The sequence below is a fragment of the Nilaparvata lugens genome, chromosome 5, assembly GCF_014356525.2.
Source record: "Nilaparvata lugens isolate BPH chromosome 5, ASM1435652v1, whole genome shotgun sequence".
NCBI classification, from domain to species: domain Eukaryota; kingdom Metazoa; phylum Arthropoda; class Insecta; order Hemiptera; family Delphacidae; genus Nilaparvata; species Nilaparvata lugens.
Window position 1 is genome coordinate 13,347,838 of NC_052508.1, and position 24,606 is coordinate 13,372,443.

The 24,606-nt window shown below is 34.9% G+C and overlaps 1 protein-coding gene across 1 annotated transcript; it reads right to left on the reverse strand.

The window, feature by feature from the left end:
- Nucleotides 1-1,867: 1,867 nt before the first annotated feature.
- Nucleotides 1,868-20,834, reverse strand: LOC111056966. Its single transcript, XM_039429384.1, has 8 exons — nucleotides 20,653-20,834; nucleotides 19,188-19,332; nucleotides 11,346-11,435; nucleotides 10,055-10,253; nucleotides 8,485-8,695; nucleotides 7,456-7,675; nucleotides 3,403-3,513; nucleotides 1,868-2,020 (listed from the first exon to the last, which is right to left on the reverse strand). The coding sequence occupies exons 2-8, from the start codon at nucleotides 19,200-19,202 to the stop codon at nucleotides 1,868-1,870; spliced, it is 999 nt and encodes a 332-aa protein (XP_039285318.1). The 5' UTR covers nucleotides 19,203-19,332; nucleotides 20,653-20,834.
- Between the last annotated feature and the right edge of the window lie 3,772 nt (nucleotides 20,835-24,606).

Here is a 24,606-nt window from a genome sequence, read left to right on the forward strand (position 1 = left end):
TAGGGCCGACAGTTTAAAGTGTCCATAGAATAAAACCCCGAATGAAACAGATTATGATGCAGGGAAAGATTTTGAGAAATTTACAGTACTTACATGCATTGTAAGTACCCACCTCTTGTGCTATAAGAAATAAATTTTCAACTTTTCTTTTCAAAATTTTATTGTTCAAGAAACATCGGCTAATTTTCCACTGTATTCACAAACACAATAAATTCAGAATATCTCTAATTCACATTCTGGAAACATCAACAGTTCAACACGGCATCTGAAACATTCAAAGAAGTGAATATTTTTAGTGTCTATTCCAACATGAGAGGATTGGGAAGATAGATTTCCAATATTGCCTCACATACAGAGTGGGTGAAAAGTCCGAGAACGTCTAAATATCTCATACACAAAGGTAATTTGACGGTGGGTGTGATTGGGGATCCTACTAAAATTGAAAATACGCTACTTTACTATGACTTCAAAAATCTGGTCCGCCATCTTGGATCCGCCATTTTCAATGCAACTTTGTTTTTTTAAATAGGAAAGTGGTCATGCGATACATGATTTCGATACGGATTTTTAAGAAAAAATGAATGGCGAAAACCGCGTATCGGACTTTTCACCCACTCTGTATTATAAATGGAACTTTTAAATAGCCTTCCGTTCCCGCATCAACTTTTTAATACAATATTATATAATCACGATCACTGGCACGAAAAGCAATTGAAACAGTCTAATCATTCTCTCAAAATGTTATCAAATTATTGTATTTTGGAGCCGTATCACAATTTGTTCCCGAATATATCCAAAGTTTCAACAATGCTACTAGTTTGTTGATTGTCATTGTGGAATACATGCATCATTTATCTTCCCACATTATTCCATCTCTTTCTTAATGTCTTTTTACTCATTCCTTATGAATATCATTATCATCATAATGTCTTATTATTATCATATATCATGTACCCCTTATTATTTCCCAATTGGCTCATTCTAGTCTCTTTCCCAATCCAATCTCAAATTCTATTCCAAAAGTTTCTATTCTATTCTATTCTATTGCAATAGTTTTCTAGGATTCAGTTCAATATTCCAACCAACCTTTATTTTATAAAGATGTGACTGCAACCTGTTCAAATCATCGTTAGTGAGGCATCCTTCAATAAAGTTACAGAGCACATTGTAGTCAGCAAATCCTGATCCAGGTACTGCTTCAAATCTGTAATTTTTATTAGAATATTAGAGATTATCAGGCTATTAGAGTTTAAGTAAAGTTTGTGTTGTGGTAGATATCCGTATCGAATGTGAACGACTCATAATAATTGTAGAAACCACTAATTTATTATACAAATTGAGATACTAGTTTCGGTTATCACAGCATTGTCAATCTGCAGTGGAGTAAAAACTCAAACATATACTGAGCAGCAGAATATATATATAGTGTGGGTCAGGCGCTACGATTGGTCATAAGCTGTTGGCCAATGAAGGTTGAGCTCTACTGTCATTGGTTGAGACTATATGACTGGATCACAGATATACGAATAACTTGGGTGTGTTTAATCCCTGCCAATCAAAGAGTAGAGTTCAACCTTCATTTATGAGCAGCTAATAGCCATCTTAGATCTTCACTCATACTATATATTATATTCTTCTGCTGAATGTTTGATGCTTCAATTTTCGAGAGATTGATAATAGTATGATAACAGAAACTAATTGATTATTGATTGATTCATTCATACAATGAGTACATCATAGAAATGATAGGAAGAGGGAAAAAAATAAGGTAACCTTGTGCTATTCCTCTCTCAAATTTAGATATTGTTACACATAGTCCGAAATAGGTTGAGTCTTGTAGTTGTCCACTTCACAGAATTTTCAGTACTTAATTATTTTCACAAAGTAGATTTGCCTCAGTTGGTGTAAGATTGAGTTTGGGATCAAATGCACGATGAAAATCGTTCCTATCAATTTTCCTGTTTTGGCGATAATCGAACTGACCCAGCTGGCCTCGTAAGTCAATCCTCTCACTGTTTACCTAGCAATATTGTACAAAATATCATTAAATTGAACACAATCAATGTGGGTTATAACAAAGAATAATTGAATAGTACACCTATCACAGTTCCAGTGATGCTTTACAGTAATAATATTTAATAATTGATGAAGTAATTTTCAGACTAGTATGGAAGAACTGGGTCTTGGCTACTACTCCAACGCTGTGAAGGCATAGTGGGAAGAGACTAAGAAGAAGAAGAAGAATGATGTAATGCAACAGTTTAAGACTGACATGGAGAGGCAACAGAAAGAGATGCTGAGGAGCGAACTACGTGGAGACAGTTTGTTGGTGCGGCCAAATATCAACTTAGATATATAGTAAGGTCCACGTTATAATGTCAGTATTTGATTAACATTGGTGTTGCTATCCTTGTCTATCATTCGACAAAGCAGATAGCGTTAACCTTTTCTAGCTCCGCAACGCTACCAGATCGTAATCCAACAATTTAGAAATATAATCTGGCAAAGCAGAGAATCAGCATCGCTGTTCTCCCATCTTTTTCCACTGCCATTATTACGTGGACCTCACTATAGATGGCCCTGGGAGGAAGTAAGCAATACAATGGTGGTACAGTATATAATGTCGATCCTTCCAATGTTAAAAGTCCACAAAATATCATGAAATTGAATAACATAGAATGTAAGTTATAATTCAGAAAAGAAAGTATGTCCAATATAGTATTATTCATTCATACTGCCTCCAACTTGAAATAATCATGATTCTCTCATTACAGTGAGAAACTATATTAACTTATTATAGTGAGTTATAAGTTGATGAAATCGAATAAGTTATAACACAGAATAATTAAAAAGTATTCCTAATACAGTACAGTATTATGCTGCCTCTTGAAATCAGCATAATTGTATCACTATTGTGAGAAACCGTTATGAAGTCGGTGGAAATGATATGGACTCATTGTTGTCACTTTTCTGTTTCCACGGCCTTCTACAGTACATTGAATAACTTTGATTGAAGTATTTTCCGTATATCTGACCCAATATCAGTAATTATTGTTGATTCTTGCTGTAATGACCAATTCTATCTCAAATATATTCTGTTCATCAGGAAAAAATATATTTTTATGATTCAATAATACTTTTTTATAATTATTATGTTTGAATATCCTGTTGGATCATTATATTTCTTCGAAGAGTGGAAACAATATGGCAACGGTGTGGAAATGGGAAAGGATGGAGGTATATTTTGGCTGATTGCAAACAAAGATAGCAAACCAATGTTAATCAGATGCTAACTCCTTATCGTGGATCTCACTATAGTATCTTGGTTGGGAAGATTTATTCCATTCCAAATAGAGGAATACTGTAATGAAAAACTATGGAAATTGGTAAAATAAGATTTGCCTTATTCTTTATTCTTGTCAGCACTTGGACTACATCTCTTTCTTCATCCTTCACGATGGGATTGAATTCTCGATTCTTCAAGACTCTTCTTTTCTCACGGAATTCGGTGACCTGAAAATATGAAGTGAAATGAAGAAATAGTTCTGGAATGGGGGAAATATTATTCATTCAGTGAATTTAAATCTCCCTGATTACTTTCTTCGAATTTCCCAGTTTCAAGAGAAAACTTGAGAGAATTATTCGTTTTCTTATAACAGTGGGAATTATTCAAACATGGACCCTCTCTTTCTATTTTTTCCGTACAGTCTTCATATTAAGAGTTCTTCTAACTCTAATATTGAACATTTAACAAGCTATGAAATTCAATTTCTCTCAGTACAGACTGATATTTCAAAAAATGTATACATTCACAAATGCTTAACCTATTAAATTCAATTTCTCTCAGTACAGTTTGATATACAGAAAATTTATACATTCACAAATGCTCAATCTATAATATAATAAAGGAAATAATCGGCTAAAAAATGTAGGGTATGGAAAATTCACAAATTACGCATCATCACGTCTTAACTACTCGACTGCTAAACTAGACATTTTGCGTATTGATTCTCAGTTTACCGAGGATGGTTATAAATCTATTTTGAATTCTTCAAGGTTTTAGTAGTTAAGTTTTCAATATTAGATCCTTGTGGAGCACGGGTATTCTAATGGAATTCTGTTACAGCTTCCTCAAACAATTCGACTAGTCATCTAATTGACCGAGCGAAGTGAGATCTAAGATTCTAGTCAACGGTTTTGCTTTTCTCTTTATGTTTGAGTGTTTATATTTATGTTTTCATGTTCCGCATTTAAGGCTAAACGCGGTAATAGGTTTTCATGAAATTTGACAGGTATGTTCCTTTTTTAATTGCGCGTCGACGTATTTTCAAGGTTTTTGGAAATTTTGTATTTCAATGATAATATAAAAGGAAAAGGAGCCTATCATACGCCAATATTGGAGTAAAAATCAGACTATAGAACTATTCATCATAAATCAGCTGTCAATTGGATTACAAATTGCATGCAATCACGCATGCAATTCAATATCTCAATGTAGCTTAGTGGAAAAACAACTGTTGTGTGGACTATTATTGCATGCAGTGAGGCATGCAATTGATAACTTGAAGTAGCATAGTATTTTCTCCCCACTTTTCTCTGCTTCCAACTCGGTAAGCTTTCGATAGCAGTAGCATATAGCTGTTTACATCAAATTATTAGCATACAACAACCCAAACAGCCATTAGTCGTTTATACACCGATATCTCGCTGACACGACAGGACAGGACAGAATTTATTCTAATGTATTAGAGGAGACTGTGGTTTATAACTGCGCGAGGTCTACTGCTCACAGAACTACTAGTATATGATTGATTCTATCTTATTCTATGAAATTTCAGAATAATTCACGCATATATTGAACATATTATCTCCTCAAATACTATAGAAGCTATATCTCTGGGAGCTATTTGAAACTATTTTAATTGCCAATGAACTCCACACAATTTTTCTTCTATTTAATCAAACTCATCAGTAAAAAATGATATGTTTTGAATGACAACGATCCCAGAAACTCAACCGTGGGCTATTTGTACTCGAATTGTGAAGATTATTACTCCCCAATAAGCCTTATCTCTCTACCCATGAGTAGCCTATTCCCGCAACACAAAGTTTTATTGTACAGTATTCATCATACGATGATACAATGCCAGAACAATGTACGCTTAATAACATCATTATCCATGGCCATTCATGACGAGCCTTCAGAGAGGAATAATTTTGACAGACAGGATACAACATGTTTTATTATCGCTGCCACCTGTAAAAATGCACATTTTTCATCCCCCCCCCTCCCTGTACCCCGAATTTCCTCCTCCAATCGACATCACTGTCCACCGATCGAGGAGGCCCTGGCATTGATTAATGGTCATCACCACAATTTGTTTCAACCATTATTTGTTTTCTCTCTAAAAAATTCAACCGTGTTACGCGCGGATAAATTCGAAATTGAGCTATTCCAGCACATCCACACAAGCGGTGTATGTTTTTTTGAAAACTGCTCGCAAAATTGGATGTTATCTCCAATATTCCACGTGATTGTTATTAGAGAAGTCCCATGAATACAGTCATTCATTTGTTCAATTTTCGAAGTCTAGAAAGATACAGATCTCTCTAAAGGTACATTGTTGGATATAATCCACCAGTCCGTTATTTGGCTCATCACTCACCACTCACCCATGTATACAAATTAAATCACATCAATTTTTTTATCATAAAATTACAAATCAAGTGGACGAAATGAAATGAAGATAGTACGGTAGGTAGTGCTTGATTATAATTTCCCTTCTGTAACGTTTAGAATAGGATAAAGATGTACCGAACTTTGTAGAATGACAAATGCAAATACAATAATTGTATCTATAATTATTATGGTGCCTATATTCATTGTGACATAACTAAATACTTCAACATATTTCTATTCTATTTTATCCTATTTTTGATAATCCATGGAGAGGCATGTAGGAACAGTCAATATAGGTTATCATTTCAATGATGTACTTATTGTATGAATCAATAAAGAATATAGGTGATTTGAACAAAATAGTAGGCTATCGTAAATCATTTTTACTATGTACAAAGTAATAGGAATTGAAATCTAATCATGAAATTGACTAGAAGAATCATGTCAGTCCTTCTTTGCTGTTATGCTTATTATTTTATGATTTAAGCTGATGAATAGTGAGGTTATCACTATTATCACTATATATAGGTTATCATTTCAATGATGTACTTATTGTATGAATCAATAAAGAATATAGGTGATTTGAACAAAATAGTAGGCTATCGTAAATCATTTTTACTATGTACAAAGTAATAGGAATTGAAATCTAATCATGAAATTGATTAGAAGAATCATGTCAGTTCTTCTTTGCTGTTATGCTTATTATTTTATGATTTAAGCTAATGAATAGTGAGGTACTATAATGATATGGACTGAACGTCTATCGGATAATGGTGAACACAGTTTGATTATTATTTATTTATAACCCGGGAACCATTCATATTTCTCACTTCAAAACAGCGTATGATATAGTTAACTATGAAGTGAAGGGTTATCTCATTTCCCCAGAAGTATTGGAAAGCTCTCATTGAATTTGAAAATTGACAAGCCTTCTATTTGAACCCAGCAAATGCTGCTACCTATTGGCCGAGTTTGGAATTAATGATAGTTGGCCAATCACGAGAGAGAAAGGCGGAGCAGAGTTGGAAGGCAGACAGTCGGCCTCGACCAATCAGGAAAGAGTAGGCAAAGTGAAAGTATTATCCAACGTTTGCTGCCGTCTACTGGCGAAATCCCGAGTTAGATTACAAACTATTTCCCATTCAATAATTCAGTAACATTCAACTGATGACCATTTAATTTATTCAATAACATAACTCAGTAATCATGTGAATTACAAACATGAAGTAAAACACTCATTCAACAAGCCAACAAGGTGACTTCCTCTATTTATCTAGAATAATAAATGAGTTTCTACATCCATAAATACACTATAAATTTAAACTCATTATGAATAACTATTATTGACCGAAAAGTTCTATTGGCATAATTTATTCAAACTTGAGTATTTTTCACGTTGTCGAGAAATCAGGAGAGATTAGGAGTCAATTTGAGAGATTTAGGAGTAAGGAGAGATTAGGAGGATTAGGGATTAGGAGGATTAGGAGTTAATTTGTTTACTGTGAAGAATTCAAATAATTATCCAATAATATGAAATGCGCGAACTAGTCGTGGAGAAGTAGTTTTTGTTGATAATAAATTTGTTCGATGTGGGAAAAAATTGAAGAGTTACTAGATAATAATATTTATTAATCAATTATTTGTTGATACATTCACAATCATATAAATATGATTGGGAAGGAACAACAGGTTTGGCCCTTATCTCAAAACTATTCCATTCATATAATAATAAATCAATTAAAAAATATAAAAATAATTCGTGAATACTTATTTACCAAGGGTTCATTGACAATCTCCAGTCCAATATCCTGTAGCATTGGAAAATAATAGAATCCCAGGTCATCAGTGTAGCGCAGCCTCAGTGCCCAGAACTGTTTATCAGTGAGTGTGATGTCATAATCCTTGAACACAGATCTCAGCTGATGCTCTGTCACGTGACCATTCCTTCGAGTGTCGCTCAACTCTCTATCGAATTTATTCCTGTAGTTGCTCCACCTTAATTCGTAAATATACAATAGGAGGATTTAAATCCATTGCAAACGTTTTGTTATGCTTAAAATGTGTTCAAGCGAATCTCAAGGAGTGGAAATCAACAGTTTAGTTTGAACCAAGGTACCTAGAATACATGTTTGAACCATCTGAAGATGCCGACCCAGCTGAAAGATCTCGTCGTCAAAGTGATCAACTTTCAAACCTGAAAGTTTGAAAAAATAGACTGCTAGCCGTTAATTCATAAGATACTTTACTATTAATTGCAGGTCGTGATGGAATTCGAAATATGATTAGATTAAGACTTAGGCTCGGTTACAATACCAGTTGAATACAATAAGAGATGTCAGACGAGAACCAATGAAAAATCTGATAACCTCTTCAATCAGTGGTTAGGCCCGCCGCAAAGTAGACCAACACTAATCCACGAAAAGCAATCCACGTCGTGAGATGTTTTGTAAACCATTGCTCGGCTTCTCCAGACATCTGTGTAATGATAATAATCCACTTGTCAGCTGATTGATTATGAATAATTCTATAGCAATGGTTTACAAAACATCCCACGGCGTGGGTTACTTTTCGTGGGTCTACTATGCGGCGGGCCATCATCGTGGTTGAAGCTAGTGAACATACGTGCAACTGGGCCCAATAATTTTATACTCTTAATTTCAACTTCTTGAGATTGATATGGAGAGATTTGCGAATTCACATGTACAATTGATAATCTGACATTGCAAAGATATACTGTATTAATCAAAGGTAAAATATAATTATTATGCATGATATAAGTCGTGAAGATAGATTTCTAGGCTTACTTGTCGTAATCAATGAAAGCTCTTCTCAGGTCCAAAGGCCTTATCTGGACTACTCTCTGTCGCAATATTGCCAGTGCTTCTTCTAGGAGATTTTTCGTTACTTGACTTTGTCGCTCCCATAAATAGCTCAGTCCAACTTTTTCCATAACATCCACACCTGGCTGATGTGGAATAATTTCAGGCCGTTTCTCTAGATCTCGTTCTCCAAAAACTGAAGAAATTGTGAAAATTGTTGCATGTTCGGTTAATTAGTGGTAGTATATATTGTATTTCTATACATAAAGTAGTATTATACATTCAAGTTATGTTACAATATAACATATATTTTTACATAATAGTAGTATTACTTAATGTTCATTCTCCACTTGAGTTCAGGTACGAACAGAACGGTTAAGTCGACACAAAAATGTAATATGAGCTCGCTAGCATTCCTCTATATCTATTATAATTTTCTCTATTCAAATGAAAATTCTATATTAGAATTCTTGAATCCATATCAAGTACTCCAAATATTCACATCTCATGTGTTCAAATGTGTTCGCACTTCAACATCCTCAGATAAAAAATATGGTTTATTTGATAACTTGTTTCGGTACTCATATCTTTTTAGTTGTTGGACTTCTCACATCTTTCCATCTAGTAGGTTGGCTTTGGAGTGGGTCAAATTAATGATTGTTATTTTAATGTATTGTTATGTTTGTCAACTTACTAGTTTTGTTCTATAGCATGAATTTTTGGGTCGATTGAATAAAATTAGAATCCAGTGACTGGCAACTAGTCATTGGTTCTAGCAAAGAATACAACAAATATAAAGCAAATATTTTAACAAATACTTCAAAGCAAATAGAATACAGCAAATATTTGCTGTACTCTGTGGTTCTAGCTATAGGCCACAAATAAGATCTACAGATAATCGGATCCTGGCATTTGCTTGGAAATGACTTGCTTACTTTTATTCTATTATTGACCTATTATGTCGCATACTTTAATGTCTTGTGATTCATGTCTTAGAAAATATGTTATCTGCAATCTATACTTCAATATAATTAGTTGATTGGAGTACGAGGGTACACACTGGTTTGTGAAGCATTGTACGCTACAGATGGAAATAAATTGGAAGTTGCATTTGTTCAAATGTTAATATTAATGAATAAGTATTATCATAGAGAAATAATAGCGTGAGTGGATATCCCATGGTATAGGACGTTTATGTCGCAACTTTTGCTGTTATCCCAAGCCCATAGTTAACATAGTTCTTTCCCGTGAAGCTGTGTGACGCTCGTAGTCTCTCATATTGTGCCGTTCATACACTCTCACCCCAACAAAACAGTGAAAATCGTCAATAATCGACAGTAATCGGCTTGGGATAACAGTGAAAGTTGAGACATAAATTCCCTATACCATTGGCTATCTACTCACGCTATTGTTTCTCTTTGGTATTATTAAACGAATCTCCAATTATATGCTGTAAATCACCCCGAAGACTTCTGCTACTGCAAATATTGACAACAGGGTTGTTACAGCATTAAATTGGAGTTTCGTTTAATAATACTTATTCATTGTACGCTACCTGAATCTACATCGCATATAAAATCTCTCCACAGGATACTGCCAGGGTTCTCAGGATCTCTGTAGAGACAGACAATATCCTTCAACTCCTGAGGAGTCAGGAACAGTTTGCTCGGCCATGTCTGGCTGATACCCACTGCTTCCAATGCTCTCACAAAACAGGTCTCCGTTACTCGTCCACAGTTCAGAACATCATAGTCCTACAACAAATAGGTTGAATGGAAATATAGTATCCACCTCTTATTCTACGATCTCACAAACGTCAATGAGCATAAAGGATGCTATACAAGATTTCATATACCGTAATAGTGGTGTTCAATAGAAAATGACAAATAATACATTTATTAGGACTTGCATTTCATAAGAGAAATAATGTTTCACAATAACAAATGAGAAATATTGAAAACCTTAGAGCCTACATTCCATGTACTGTGATAATGTTATATAATAACAAACAGCTAGCATCACAGTCCATTTACAAATGAAATTAAATAGAGAATGCATTTATTCAAATGCTAATTAATATATAAATATTATTGAACCAAAATCCTAAATAAATACTGCAAATTACCCCGAAGACCTCTGCTACTGCAGACATTGACAACAGGGCTAACAGCTAGATGGAAATTCGATGAGAACTACTATCCAAAAATTATTTGCCAGCCCGGGAATCGAACCCGGTACCTCCCAATTGCTAGCAATCCCCCCCTACCCTAAGGGGGGACCTCCTCTAGCAATTGGGAGGTACCGGGTTCGATTCCCGGGCTGGCAACTAATTTTTGGATAGTAGTTCTCATCGAATTTCCATCTAGCTGTTAGCCCTGTTGTCAATGTCTGCAGTAGCAGAAATCTTCGGGGTGATTTGCAGGATTTATTTAGGATTTTCGTTCAATAATTAATATCACAGTCCATATTATAAAGTTTATAGTTGCATAACATCGATGCAACTATGGTTCTCTATGTTCGTTCATTGCAAAGTGATGTTTGAAGAACGTGTGACTCAAATTAACTGCATCAGACAACGAGTCCTTTTTTCAATAGAGGCTGTGAAAATTTATCCATCGTGAACATTCACAACAAACCAGCTCTTACCAAGAACCAGCTCATTTTATCTGTAGCCTACCATAAACAGAATCCATCTTATCTGGACAAGCTCTGAGAGAAAGTCTATAGAAACCTAGTTGGCTTGAATAAAAAACCTACAATTCCACCTGACTCATATTACGTTCATTTTTCTCAATGTGTTTTTGAAGTGATGATGATATAATTATAAGTTAAGGATTTTCACTTACCTTGAAGAACTCTCCGATTCTAATGCCATGAGAAAATATAAATGCTTGCAATCTAAGATATATGTCCTCCAGAGGACGGTGTGGTAAACTCTGAAAGCAGTTGTGATATAAATGTTAAGTGTATCTTGTACCTTAAAAAAGATTCTAATCGAATTATGATACACGATATAGTATAGTAACATGAAATCAACATTCCAGTATTAAATTCTGATCCACAGTAGGAGAATACAGTTGGTCATCTTCCAGTAATTACTGTCATCTACTGACAGCGATCAGGAATACTACAACTAACAATAATTTTGACCAATCAGAAATTCTCAACACACAATGCTGACCTCTGACCAATCAGAACCGAGCAGGCGGAGCTTGAAGGTGTGCCAGTAGGCGTGGTCTGAATTTGGATCTTGTACGTGATTGGCCCGTCTCTGTCATTCTCTGATCTGCTTTATTCCGGATCCTATGTATGAATTCAGGGCTACTTTCTTCTATTAATTAATAAATAGTACTTTAAAGGGTACTATTATTATATTTTATGAATTCGGATGCTTCATTCATTCAATGCTCAAGTAATCAGTTTTAAAATTGCCGGTTATTTTATTCTCTCAATAATGTTTAATTTCTTATTATAAGTCCACTATCACATAAAATTGTTCCTAATTGGATTTATATTTAGAATCATCGTGATAAACTTGTTGATTTCGAGTGTTCTCTAAGAACAGAAGTTCTCCTGTGTTCAAACTCAATTGATTTTGTTGGATTTCAGTTCTGATAATTCTAGTATGCTTCGAGCTGATACCCTTCTCAGAGGCATGGTCTTTACAAGATATTCCACTCCTCCTACACTGTATTTATATGGGGAAATTCACTATAATACACTGTTACCGTCAAGTCTATATTAAATAAATTTATGTGTTTAATACATTATCAAACTATGCATTATCACATCATAGTTGTATTGTGAGTGATTTGGTGTTTTTTAGGGATGGGTATCGAAAGACAAAACATCGATGTTTTGAACATCGATGTTTTTTCCATCCTAACATCGATAAGTGAAAAACATCGAACAGTAAACATCGATGTTTTTGAACATCGATGATTTTAAACATCGTTTATCGCCCTACATTTTTATGGATGATACTATTAGTCCAGTCAATATAGACAAAAAAAGGGGGTGTGCTTGCAATTTATATTGTAGTTCTGATTTTTTAATATATTATTTGGGTACATAAGAGAAGTCCAGAACCAATTTCTTCATGCAAGATTTCCTTGTGCTAGATACAAGATAGCCCAAAAACCTCGTATTTTCGGCTCATTTTCCAGTTTTCAGCTATTTCTGCCAAATCTCTCCCAGATTATATAATTCTGAAAGAAATGAGATCACTCGGAACTCTCTATCTCTAATGAGTACTTTGTTATAATTTTTCAAAAATGAGTAAAATTTGAGGAAAAAATCAATTTTGATGAATTTTAGCTTTTAATCAACAATATCTTCCGATTGTTACAATTTAGATGTATATTTCAAAATCCTTCTAGGCGTATTTTTGTGCTATACAATCTGAGATCAGGTAGAGCGCTCTATGTCATATAGATTTCCAGGTATACCTGACAACAATGCTCCTTGTATTGTGGAAAACACCTAATTTTTAGCTTCAACCATCATCACCATCTACTTTGTCCTCACATTGATATTTCGCACAATGACATAAGTTCATGGGTAAGAATCACCCGTTAGATGCACTTAATTTCAGTATTTCCTAGTAGAGGCACGCTTAAGGACACCTCAAGGATCAAAATTTCAAACACATAACTTTTGACACAATGCTCAGATTTCATCGTACTACACTTCATCCTTCTCGGTTCGTCACGGCGGTTCAAAATCATGCATAATAAGTCAAATTCGGTCGAAAAATGGAAAATTTATTGTTGAGTGTAGGTACTTATTCATATTCAATACATAAGAAATGGCCAATTTCTATATTCAAAGCTATGTATCTCGGTAACCCCTTATTATAAAAATTATTACATGATCTTGAAATGTACAATAGAATTTTCTATTTCATCTGCTGTAAACAATTCATGAAAAAATAGTTGGTGATGATTCTTGAAGCTGAAAATTAGGCGTTTTTCACAATACAAGGAGCATTGTTGTCAGGTGTACCTGGAATATGTGATAGATCGCTATACCTGATCTCAGATTGTAGAGCACAAAAAGAGCTTCTAAAGTGACTACAATCTTATCTGGAGCTATTGTTCCAATATTTCATATATAAGTTAGTTACTAACTGGAATTACAGCAATTTTGGACTTGTGGTATTCAAGTAACAGTCTTTCGAATAATTGAAGTCAGGTTGTGACTAGAAAGATACATCAACTCTAGCTCACAAGATTTGTCATCTTCATGGTTTAGTCTGAAATCAAGGATATCCTTGAGGATTCGGTCTTGAAATTCCACCCTAAGCTAATTTTAGCAATCATTGATACTCATATCGTATTCATTTACCTGGTATACCTGGTAGATTTTTTAGGAAATGAAAATGGATTTAGTTTTTTTATATGGATATCTGCACTCCTTACAATACGAGGACCTCTTTTCCAGAGCTAGATTAATTAGTGTTAAACACATGTTGAGGAAATAATTGTAGTAAGAAAAAACTCTTTCTTTCTAAGAAACGAAGAATCCGACCTCTTATTCAATTCTAAATAACTAACTATTCAACCTTGACACGGGCCACAGAAGTAATGTAAATCTTCAAGAGTATCCAACAGTCTCACATAAAAATACAGAGAGCCTCATTGAAAAATAAAAATAGCAATCTGCAGGAAATCAAAACTTATGCGAGATCTTTCACAAGAGTGATCTATATTCACAAAAAACACTAAACAGAATACTACACTATATATGATAGAAATAATGATTGTAATTCTGTTACTATTGTTTATTGCTCTCAAGATAATCCTCTTCAAACAAAAAAATAGAAAAAAAAACTTGTATCAAATTAAAAAATTAGAATTGTTTTTACTTTTTAGTTGGGAAAAACATCGGATGACCGATGTCTAGGTAAAAAACATCGAACAGTAAACATCGATGTTAAAAACATCTATGTTTGATGTTGATACATCGATGTTTTTAAACATCGATGTATCGATACCCATCCCTAGTGTTTTTCTATAATTAATAAACAAGAAAAAAATACTTTTCGAATGATTATTGGAAACATTTCTTTGTGTTAATTTAATATGCTGTATGAGTTCTGTTATCTGTTGGAATGAATTGATTGATTCATAGCAAAAGTTACAAGTGTCAATGAACACCTAAAGTACTCTCATCATTCTTATTTCTCATTCTTAAAATATGTACTTGATTCACTTGAAGTACCTGCTCTAAATAGATTAGCGATTCTGATAGACAAGTGTATTTGGATCACAAAATAAGTGAAGAAGGTAAAAACTTAAAGTGGGAAAATGAAGAACGCCAAAAAGTTGGTTCGTTTGAAGTGTAAGCCTGTATGGTACGCAGCAAGTCTTCTCTACCAATTTCGGCGGAGGTTCAACTTCTTTTTAGTGCTTTGATAAGTAGAGCGAAGCACCGTGGCATAATATTCTCTTTGTCTTCTCTTTCTCTTCTCACTCGCTTCTCTTTCCCGGAAAACTTTGTTTAGCCCTTGAAGTCTGACTGACTTCGGAAAATGTCAGCACTCCTTATGATAATCATCACTTTTTCCTTTCAAATAATGCTGACAGTTCAAATGTGGATTTCACTATAGTGGTAATCCCCTCACACTCTTCTCAAGGTTATCTTTATCTTGGTACTTTCAAAGACCGCTTTACACTAGACAATAGTGTGTAAGTGTGGAGCATAACTGTCGTTACCTTTTTGAAGTCATTTCGAGAACAAATTTGGTGCCACAAACAGCCACTTCTTGCTCATACGTGGGAACTATTAACATATTTTGAGAATTGATGAATTAGTCCTCTACAGTGTAATGCATAAAAGAATGATGAATGAAATATTTCAAGGCTACTTAAGACCCCAACTATACTTGGAGACTAGGTTTTGACCTGATGAGCTGTGCAATTCGTTCTCAAATAATCATAAATATACTACTTTCGCCCAATAATTTCAAAATAGAGATTTAATTATGGGATCCAATCCCTCAGTGGAGACCTGCTCAAAAAAAGTCTTGAAAATTATACCAAATTCAATTTGAATTCACCTCCTCCGCAAAATTCAACAATATATTGCAATCCATGCAATACTGTATACCTATACATAAACCTGAATCTCAGTATAATGACTTCGATTAAAACTAAGAAATAACGTCTGTTATTTTTGAGACCTGCTCAAAAAAGTCTTGAAAATTATACCAAATTCAATTTGAATTCACCTCCTCCGCAAAATTCAACAATATATTGCAATCCATGCAATACTATGTACCTATACATAAACCTGAATCTCAGTATAATGACTTCGATTAAAACTAAGAAATAACGTCAAGGCACAAGAGGCAGAATTGTAACCAATAATTGAGTTTAAAAACTCAAAATAGAGTTCAAACAATGACGTTTTCCAGTGAAAAAGATTTGCTCAATTTTGATCAAAGTCAATTCAGTGATGAGTATTGAAGAAGGATACGATCGATCGAAGATAAAGTATTCTTTCAACTCCAGACCGTCTGTTGATGGTAGATATACTCAATTTAACAATACCAGTATTATTGTCGAAGATTAGTTACAACGATAAGGATCTTCAAGATGATGATGATGATGAGGAAACTGATAATAATATAGAAGGGGAAGAATTCATCATTGAAGGTAGATTGACTGAATTCAATAATATATAATATATATTATTTAATAATAATAATAATTTATTCGACCAAAAACAAACATTGTACAAACATATTGAAATATAAATAACATAACTGGTGTAGCAAACATCCACGCATGCACAATACATGTTTATCATTATAGTCTAATGTTAATAATAAAGTATTATTGACAAGGTTTAATTCTAACAATAAGGATCTTCAATATGGTGGTGAGGTAACTTATAATATATGGAAGAAGAAGAGTTTATCTTTGAACTCTTAAACCTTATGTTGTTTGTTAATGGTAGATTGGATCAATTCAATGATAAGTACTATTTAATGATGTATAAACTCTAACAAAAGATTTTCAAGTAGGGAAAAGTATATGGAAGGAGAAGTACTTTAACTCTTATTAATAAATATATTCCCATGCCGTGTTTAAGGCATTCAAACAAAGAATTTCCAAGTAACGAAAAGTACGGTAAATGATAGGAGAGTTATGTAATTCTTGAACTCTCATATCTTCAGGCCGTTCGTTGTTGGAAGATCGGCTCAATTCAATAATAAGTAGTATTGAAGGATAAATTCGAACAAAGGGTTCACAAGTAAGAAAACTTATAAAATAGAGAAAGGAGTGTGTATTTCCAAACCCATAACTTCCCACTGTTCATCACATATCAAGTGCAGACTTGTTGCCTTGATCTCCACAGATTGAGCCGCTCTCCTTGTTCAGTCAGTCTCAGCGAATTGTAACCGCGGATCTCTTGAAATTTTGATCCCGCTTATAAATGTGAAGCGCGCACAACGAGTGCTCCAGACAAAGTTTGCTCGCGACGAGGATTGACTCGACTCGACTCACCTTTGTCGAGGAAATCAAGTAAGTGTTGCAAGTTGGTCGGCACTTGAGACCTCGCCCAAGATTACGAAAGAGTTGGAGACGAGAAATCCGAGCCGAGGATTACTCGATTCAAGTTCGCGAACGAAATGTTTCGCAGGCGAGGCGGGGCAAGGCGTCGCAAGACGAGGCGAACGGCTAACGAAATAAAGCAGACTGAATCCTACGACGATCACTGTACTGTAGAAAGAGAACACTGACGACTCGTTTCGCTCTTAGCTTTCTCCATCATAATGCCGGGGCTGAAAGTAGCAACAATAATTGAACTAAAGTGGGAAGTTCAGCTCCTTATACAGCTGGCACTTCTGTTGTCTCAACATAATCAATTACTACCCTTCCTCACCATCAAATCACCCTCCACGCTCAAACTCACAATCTGCTTGAGACTGAATCAAGGGGATGCAAAGTATTGTGTTTTCAAAGAAAGCCTAGTCAGCACTCTCTACTCGAGATTGGAGGACTCCTTACATGTGAATTCAAAATGGCCGATTCTGTGTTATTATTACAATTTCTTGAACAATGATCGTTCAAGGTATTTCTATAATTTATATTACAAGGTATATAATACAAGGTATTTATTTAATAAGGAATAATCTCATCAAGGAATTCGAGAACAAATGGTGTAAGAGTTTCTTCTACTGTACCTTATCTTGGACTGTGTCATCATCTAAATTTAGTAGAAAAATAACACAAGGATTGCCTTATTATTATTTTCTCATCCATCAAAGTTAATTAATAAGTGTCATTTGCTTGTATCGTTAATTATTACTAAAGAAATTTGTACTGCTTAGCAATATTAAGTAGCTGAAGGTAGAATTTTTATTAATACTCCAACAAACTGGTGAAACAATAGGATGTACTGTAATCGAATAACATGAACTCATTCGTGAAAAATCTATTTCAACGTCCATGGGGACATCTTGAATCTAAAGGTGCGTACAGACTTTCGCTCTGCTCAGCAATCGAACGTCACTCGAGCAGATCGATTGATGATCGACCGGGGAGCAAGAGTGGAACGCGAGAAGAGCTAAAATCTCCCGTAACGTTCATGATCGGTGCGAGTGCGGAGCGATGGCGGAACGAGGGTGGAGCGGGTTGGAGGCGCGTATGACCCTTGAGAAACATTATCTATACTATGAGGACATCTTTAGTGTGAAGATCACATCAACAAAACGACGAACTGCAGTAAAATACTATGAGTTTATTCGTAGAAAAACAAAACACATGCTTTGACGCCTTTGAGTTATCTTGAATTTTGAAGATATTATCTATTCTATGAAGAAATCTTCAGAGTAAAGATGATACCAACAAGAATTTGTACTGTAGTGAAATATTATGAATTTATTCGTAGAAAACAAAACATGTTTAGACGACTATGGGGACATCTTGAATCTTGGAGACATAATCTATAGAAATATCTTCACATGCTGGCAAGCTCAATGTGAAGATTACACCATGATGACGTGATATTTGACTATATCTTGGTGTTCTGATCTACTGATCATGAGTGTACGTAGTAGCACTAAGGCCAGTTTCCGAGCTCGGGATTTAGCTACGTTCTAGACTTCAAACAGCTGGAGTCAGAAAATTAGCTTTCCGAAACGGGGCGTAGTCGCAGTTTTTACAACAATCTTTGTTCTTTTATTTCTATAATTGAAAACGTTTTTCCTTGACGAAATTAAACATTCTTAAATTATTCGAAATAACTAAAACTTCACACTATTTTCTCTTTATTTTATTTTGTGTTCAATTTTCTAGTTGTTCCGAAATTATTCAAACGTGATTATGACAATGACTACGCCTACGCCCCGTTTCGGAGAGCTAATTTTCTGACTCCAGCTGCTTAAAGTCCAGAGCTTAGCCAAATCCCGAGCTCGGAAACCGGCCTTAAATCTCAGAAAACACTGCGTCCGAACACTACTATACATTAATCAATATTTAAATCCAGATATTGACTTGATAGCTTAGATTAGCTTATAGCTTGACTTATAGCTTAGCTTAGGAGATAGTGTAAAGTTTTAGCTATTTCGAATAATTTTTGAATAATAACATTGATAAATATATGTGTCAACTAAGCCAAGTCTACAAGTCACAAATTTAATACTATTTTCAAGATTATTGATATACGATGTAACTTACTTTTCTCTTCATCATATCAAAATCCAAACTAGACTTTCATGGAGGTCAACCTTGATATGAATTTGCAGATGGAAAACGAAGAAACGTGATAATTTAAATGTTTCCACATGAAAACAATCAATTTCATGTCTGGAGGTTGTGAGTGCTGCAAATGAAAGAATAAGAATAAGGATTAGTTCATCTTGTTTTAGTGAGGGGATTGATATCTTCAATAGGAGAGATAAAAATATATTGGACGGAATTAGAATTTTTGGGTAAAATAAAGGAGACGGGGCCGCCGAAAGCAATGTATGAACAGGTAGAAGTTCTAGTGACCCTTCAGTGGTCGCCTATTGTTAATGAGTTTCGACATTTTCGTGGTCTTTTGTTAAGGATTCCACTCCGAGGAATAAATTGGTGGCTCAGTCTGATTACTTAAAGGCATTTTCAGCTGTAAACCAGTGGTAGCCTACATTGATTGCATAAACACACACATTACTCTCGATTATAAGTACAAATTTAGTCAAACTAGGAACTTATTATTTTTTTATGAAGATTTTTTAAGAAGACTTGTGCCTTGAACACACGCCGTACGCTTTCCATAAGCTTATGCTATAATTATCATACTATACATTATATTGAATTATTTGATAATATTATATTTATACAAATAAATAATATAATACGCATATCATCAGCCGATAAATAGCGCACGTGGTGTGTAACCACGAATTGTACGTAACTTAAATTAGTCTGTATACAGCTTGTGAGCAAGTTGACTTTCATCAAAATGAACCATTAGAAATAATTGAATAACAAGTACTTGAACACTGGATCTAGATTATAGTATAATTCTAGATTATAATAATAAAGTGAGAATACAAGTAACAGGTAAGGTGGAAAGTAATAGATGAGTCCCTACCAGCTAAAACTGCCTTCAAGAAAGCAGACGGGGCCACTCCGGCCACTAATAAGGGTAATGAAGCGAATTCAGAGGACAATAGAGTGTGATAGTCGAGATTTGCAGGATGGAGCTTTTTGGAACAATAGCCCAGTGTACAGGTAGCACGGCCCCGTCTCCTTTCTTTAACCCGTACTTTTAGTCCTCTCTTCCTTGATTCCAATTAAAACTCAATAAATATATTGTTACTAACCAATTGAATCAATTTTCAACTGTTGATCACACATTACATAATAAAATTTCATTCTAAAAAATAATAGTGTTTCATCAAAGATATTCTACAATATTTCAGGAATTGATTAAAAGGAGGAACTATCAGTTTGCTGAGTAAGATGAGTCATTCAGCCGGCTATGATGATATTTAATTAATTGTTCATATTGTATTTTAATTGATTAATGAATATCCAATAATGTTGAATCAACTACTAAAGATGATATCATTGAAAATTATTGCCTATTAAGAATGAATATTGTAGGTTATGTTGACAAGGAAACTTTTAAAGTTAGTGATTCAACTAATCTTACCAAATTGCATCTCTCATAGCAAACATTGTAATTACTTAGTATTACTATCAGTAAATTTCATATAATACTTTTTTCTTAGAATTTTATTCAACTATCACCAGAAACACGATCAAAAATTTGTCAACATCATATGAAATTATTTCCTAATCAATGTTTTAGTTCAGTCAGCTGTGGTTTGAAGTACTATGTAAGCTCATTGGAGACATGAAATACCATGTTTGTTCTCGAGCTCATAGGATAATACAGTATTTTTATCTCAACCAGATTAAATTTAATCCCTCAAATTCACGGAATTGAACAAACAGAAAACATGAACGAATTTATACAAAATGTATGCAAATATATTATTTGAAGATACACGAGTCCGAGAGAAACTGCATTACGTCAAGAGCATTGAGAGTGGATATTTTCAAACATATCTCAATTCTTGAAAATGCCAGGAGATGACGACTGCTTGAGAGTCTACGGACCAACAAAAGCTGCACAGATTGAAGACATGAATAATTTATTGGCAGAAAAAATGTAAGAGGAAACAGAATAGCGTGCCTTTTGCTAGTCCGGTGCTCCAATCTTCAGACCAGTCTCCGCCGAGAAAAATTGCAAGGAAGCGTGTTTACTGAAGCTGTAAGAAAATTTCACTTGGTCCGCTTCTCTTCTTTCCTCGACAAGAGAATGATACCGCCTTCAAAGGATTCATCTTACCCATTCATCTTTTGTGGTCGAGCCACTCATCTCCTCTTTGTTATAATCTTCCCCTTTTCCAATGTATCCTAACCTTCGGACGGTACTTACTCTTATTATCCATGGCTTTCCTTCAATGCTACTACTTCACAACGGGAAGAGGGAACAAGTCGTCCATTCATCAACATCCCCTCTCTAATATTTGTGGAAGATGTAGATCACTCCTTAGTGAGGAGCCTTCTTCATCAAGAGCTTATTAGGTCAAGTGTAAACCATCACTTCATGTAAATCATTACTGTTTTCTAGTTTTATTTTTAATATTCTCAAGTCGTCCATTCATCAACATCCCCTCTCTAATATTTGTGGAAGATGTAGATCAGTGAGTGTAGATCACTTCTTAGTGAGGAGCCTTCATCAAGAGCTTATTAACTCAAGTGTAAACCATCAATTCATGTAAATAAATCATCACTGTTCTCTAGTTTTATTTTTAATATACTTGTGTTACAGTGTATCACTTCATCAGTCAATTCTTTTGTAATGTCAATCAAATAGATATTAGAAAAAAAACATTTAATTCAAGAAAAAAGAGAAATTATTTGATACCTATGCTTATTTAGATGACGTCATAATTTGTGGAAATTCAAGAGAAGAACATGACACTAATCTTGAACGGTTTCTTGCAGCAGCTTCAAATAACTCACTTACTATAAACAAGGAGAAGAGTAAATTTTGTCAAAAGGAATAGACAGAAAGTTAGTAGACAGGAGGTTGATCACTCACAGGTGTAAGATTCGAAGTGGAGGGGGGAACGCCAGCGTGACGTCACGTGTAGTAAAAATGTGATGGAGTAACCACACTGAGCATACAGTTTATTCACTGTATCTTCAAATAAATCGTCGTTTATTGCCCTCAAGATTGACCTAGAACTTGAAAATTCTCCATACTTATAGCGAATGAATCACCGCTTCTAATGATGTTGTTAAATATTCCAAGTTCATTCAACTTGTACGAATAAAATGAAGTTGAAAGTTATTCAAGAATCTAAAAACGTGACAAGAAAAAGTTAATAAGCTGGAAAAGCGTTAGTAGACAACGTTATACTACTATAATTTCAGATGAAAAATATTGAAAAATTAATGCATTGCAATAAACCGATAAACCGATCCCGATAAATTTCGTTCATATAAAGGCACTGAAAACATGCTGGTATCGAGCACATGTTCTACGAGAATCAAAATATCTTATCCCCGAAATTCACAAGCTGATGTATAGCCAAACTACAAAATATAAACACGACCTAGAAGATGAAGAAACCTCAAGGGTTTGAAAAGGAAAGTTAGGAGGTGGGGTTTTTGCTCTTATATGGCAAAATGCTTGTATTATTTGAATGTTTTGATAATTATTGTAAGGCAGAAACAGAAAGCTTGCATGTCAGAAAATGTTTGTGTTATATAATTTGACTATATGTCACCGTATGATTTTCAAGAATGCGATATTTTGCCTACTCTGTACTACAGCCTACGTCACGGCTGCAGTTCCCACTCCAATTGCATTTCAACTAAAATACTATAAATGAGTGACCAACCTTCTGTCTACTAACTTTGGTCAAAAGGAGATACGTTTCCTAGGATTTTTAGTTGTAAACAAATCATTACGTCCAGATCCCGAACGCCTTGAGCCTCTACTTAATATGCCCCCACCTCCTAATCCCAAAACTCTTCAGAGAACTGTGGGCCTCTTCGCACATTACTCTCGATGGATACAAAATTTTTCAAGTAAAATTCATGCCTTGACACACTGTACGCTCTTCCCTCTTCAAGGAAAGGCCCTTGCAGCTTTTGAAGATCTTAAAAAACAGGTAGCTGCAGCTGTAATACATGTTTTTGATGAAGGAGGCATTCTCACTGTAGAGACTGATGCCTCAGATTTCTGCATAGCAGCAACACTATCTTACAATGAACGTCCTGTTGCATACTTTCCACGAATGCTAAACGAAAGTGAAAAACAACATTCATCAGTTGAAAATGAGGCATATGCCATTGTAGAATCTATTAGGAAGTAGCGTTATTACTTATCTGGTCATTCCTTTCAACTTATTACTGATCAAAAATCTGTTTCATTCATGTTCAGTAGCGCGGCAAGAGGCAAGGTGAAGAACGAAAAAATCATGAGGTGGCGCCTTGAGCTATCTCAATACACATATGAGATCATTTACCGACCTGGAAAAGAGAACATAACTGCTGACGCTCTTTCTCGAGCATGTGTGATAATGGGATGTAGCACATCAAAAAAGACTTGATAAAATATCATCAAGATCTCTGCCACCCCGGCATCACAAGATTTTTTCACTGGACTAAAGCTCATAACCTTTCATACTCGGTAGATGACATCAGAGAAGGCTGCATGGAATGCAAGATCTGCTCAGAGCTGAAGCCAAGATTCAACTGTTTCAAAGGAAAATTGATAAAAGCAAATCGGTCTTTTGAAAGGATTAACATTGACTTCAAAGGACCCCTGCCATCATCAACTAGAAACAAGTACATCCTCACTATTGTGGATGAATATTCGAGATTTCCCTTTGCCTATCCCTGTCGAGACATGTCATCAGAAACAGTCATTCGAAATCTCAATGACTTATTCACCACATACGGCTATCCTTCATACATACACACTGATAGAGGGACCAGTTTTCTATCAAAAAATGTCAAAGATTACTTAATGTCCAAGGGTGTAGCTACCAGTTCCACAACACCTTACAACCCTCAAGGTAATGGACAGGTGGAACGCTACAATGGAATAATTTGGAAGACAATCCGTTTAGCCCTACGGTCCAGGAACATGGATACTTCTCACTGGGAAGAGGTACTCTTTGAATCACTAAGCAGCATTCGCTCGCTTCTCTGCACGACCATCAATTGCACACCTCACGAGCGAATGTTCATTCATCCTCGTAATCCCACATCTATGACAAACTTGCCTTCCTGGCCGATCAACGCCAAGGAGGCATGGATGAAGACCTTTGTAAGACGCAGTAAGCATGATCCTGAAGTTGAAAAGCTAGGAATTATTCATTTGAACCCTCATGTCGCTCAAGTAAGACTTTCTGATGGAAGAGAAGTTTCTGTCAACATTCGTAGATTGGCCCCGGTAGGTTCCACTACTGCATGGGAGGGAAGAATGATATGATAATCATTATGTCATAAATCAGTTGTTTGAATTATTCTAAATCATCAGAAAGTTTGTTATTTAATCTCAGTTTATTTTAGTCAATAA

Excerpts from the sequence above, each read along its gene's own strand:
- LOC111056966 (XM_039429384.1), bottom strand. Across the intron at positions 10,254-11,345 it reads GAATCGGAGAGTTCTTCAAG|GACTATGATGTTCTGAACTG; the intron begins GTAAGTGAAAAT and ends TATTTGTTGTAG. Across the intron at positions 8,696-10,054 it reads TATATGCGATGTAGATTCAG|TTTTTGGAGAACGAGATCTA; the intron begins GTAGCGTACAAT and ends CAATTTCTTCAG.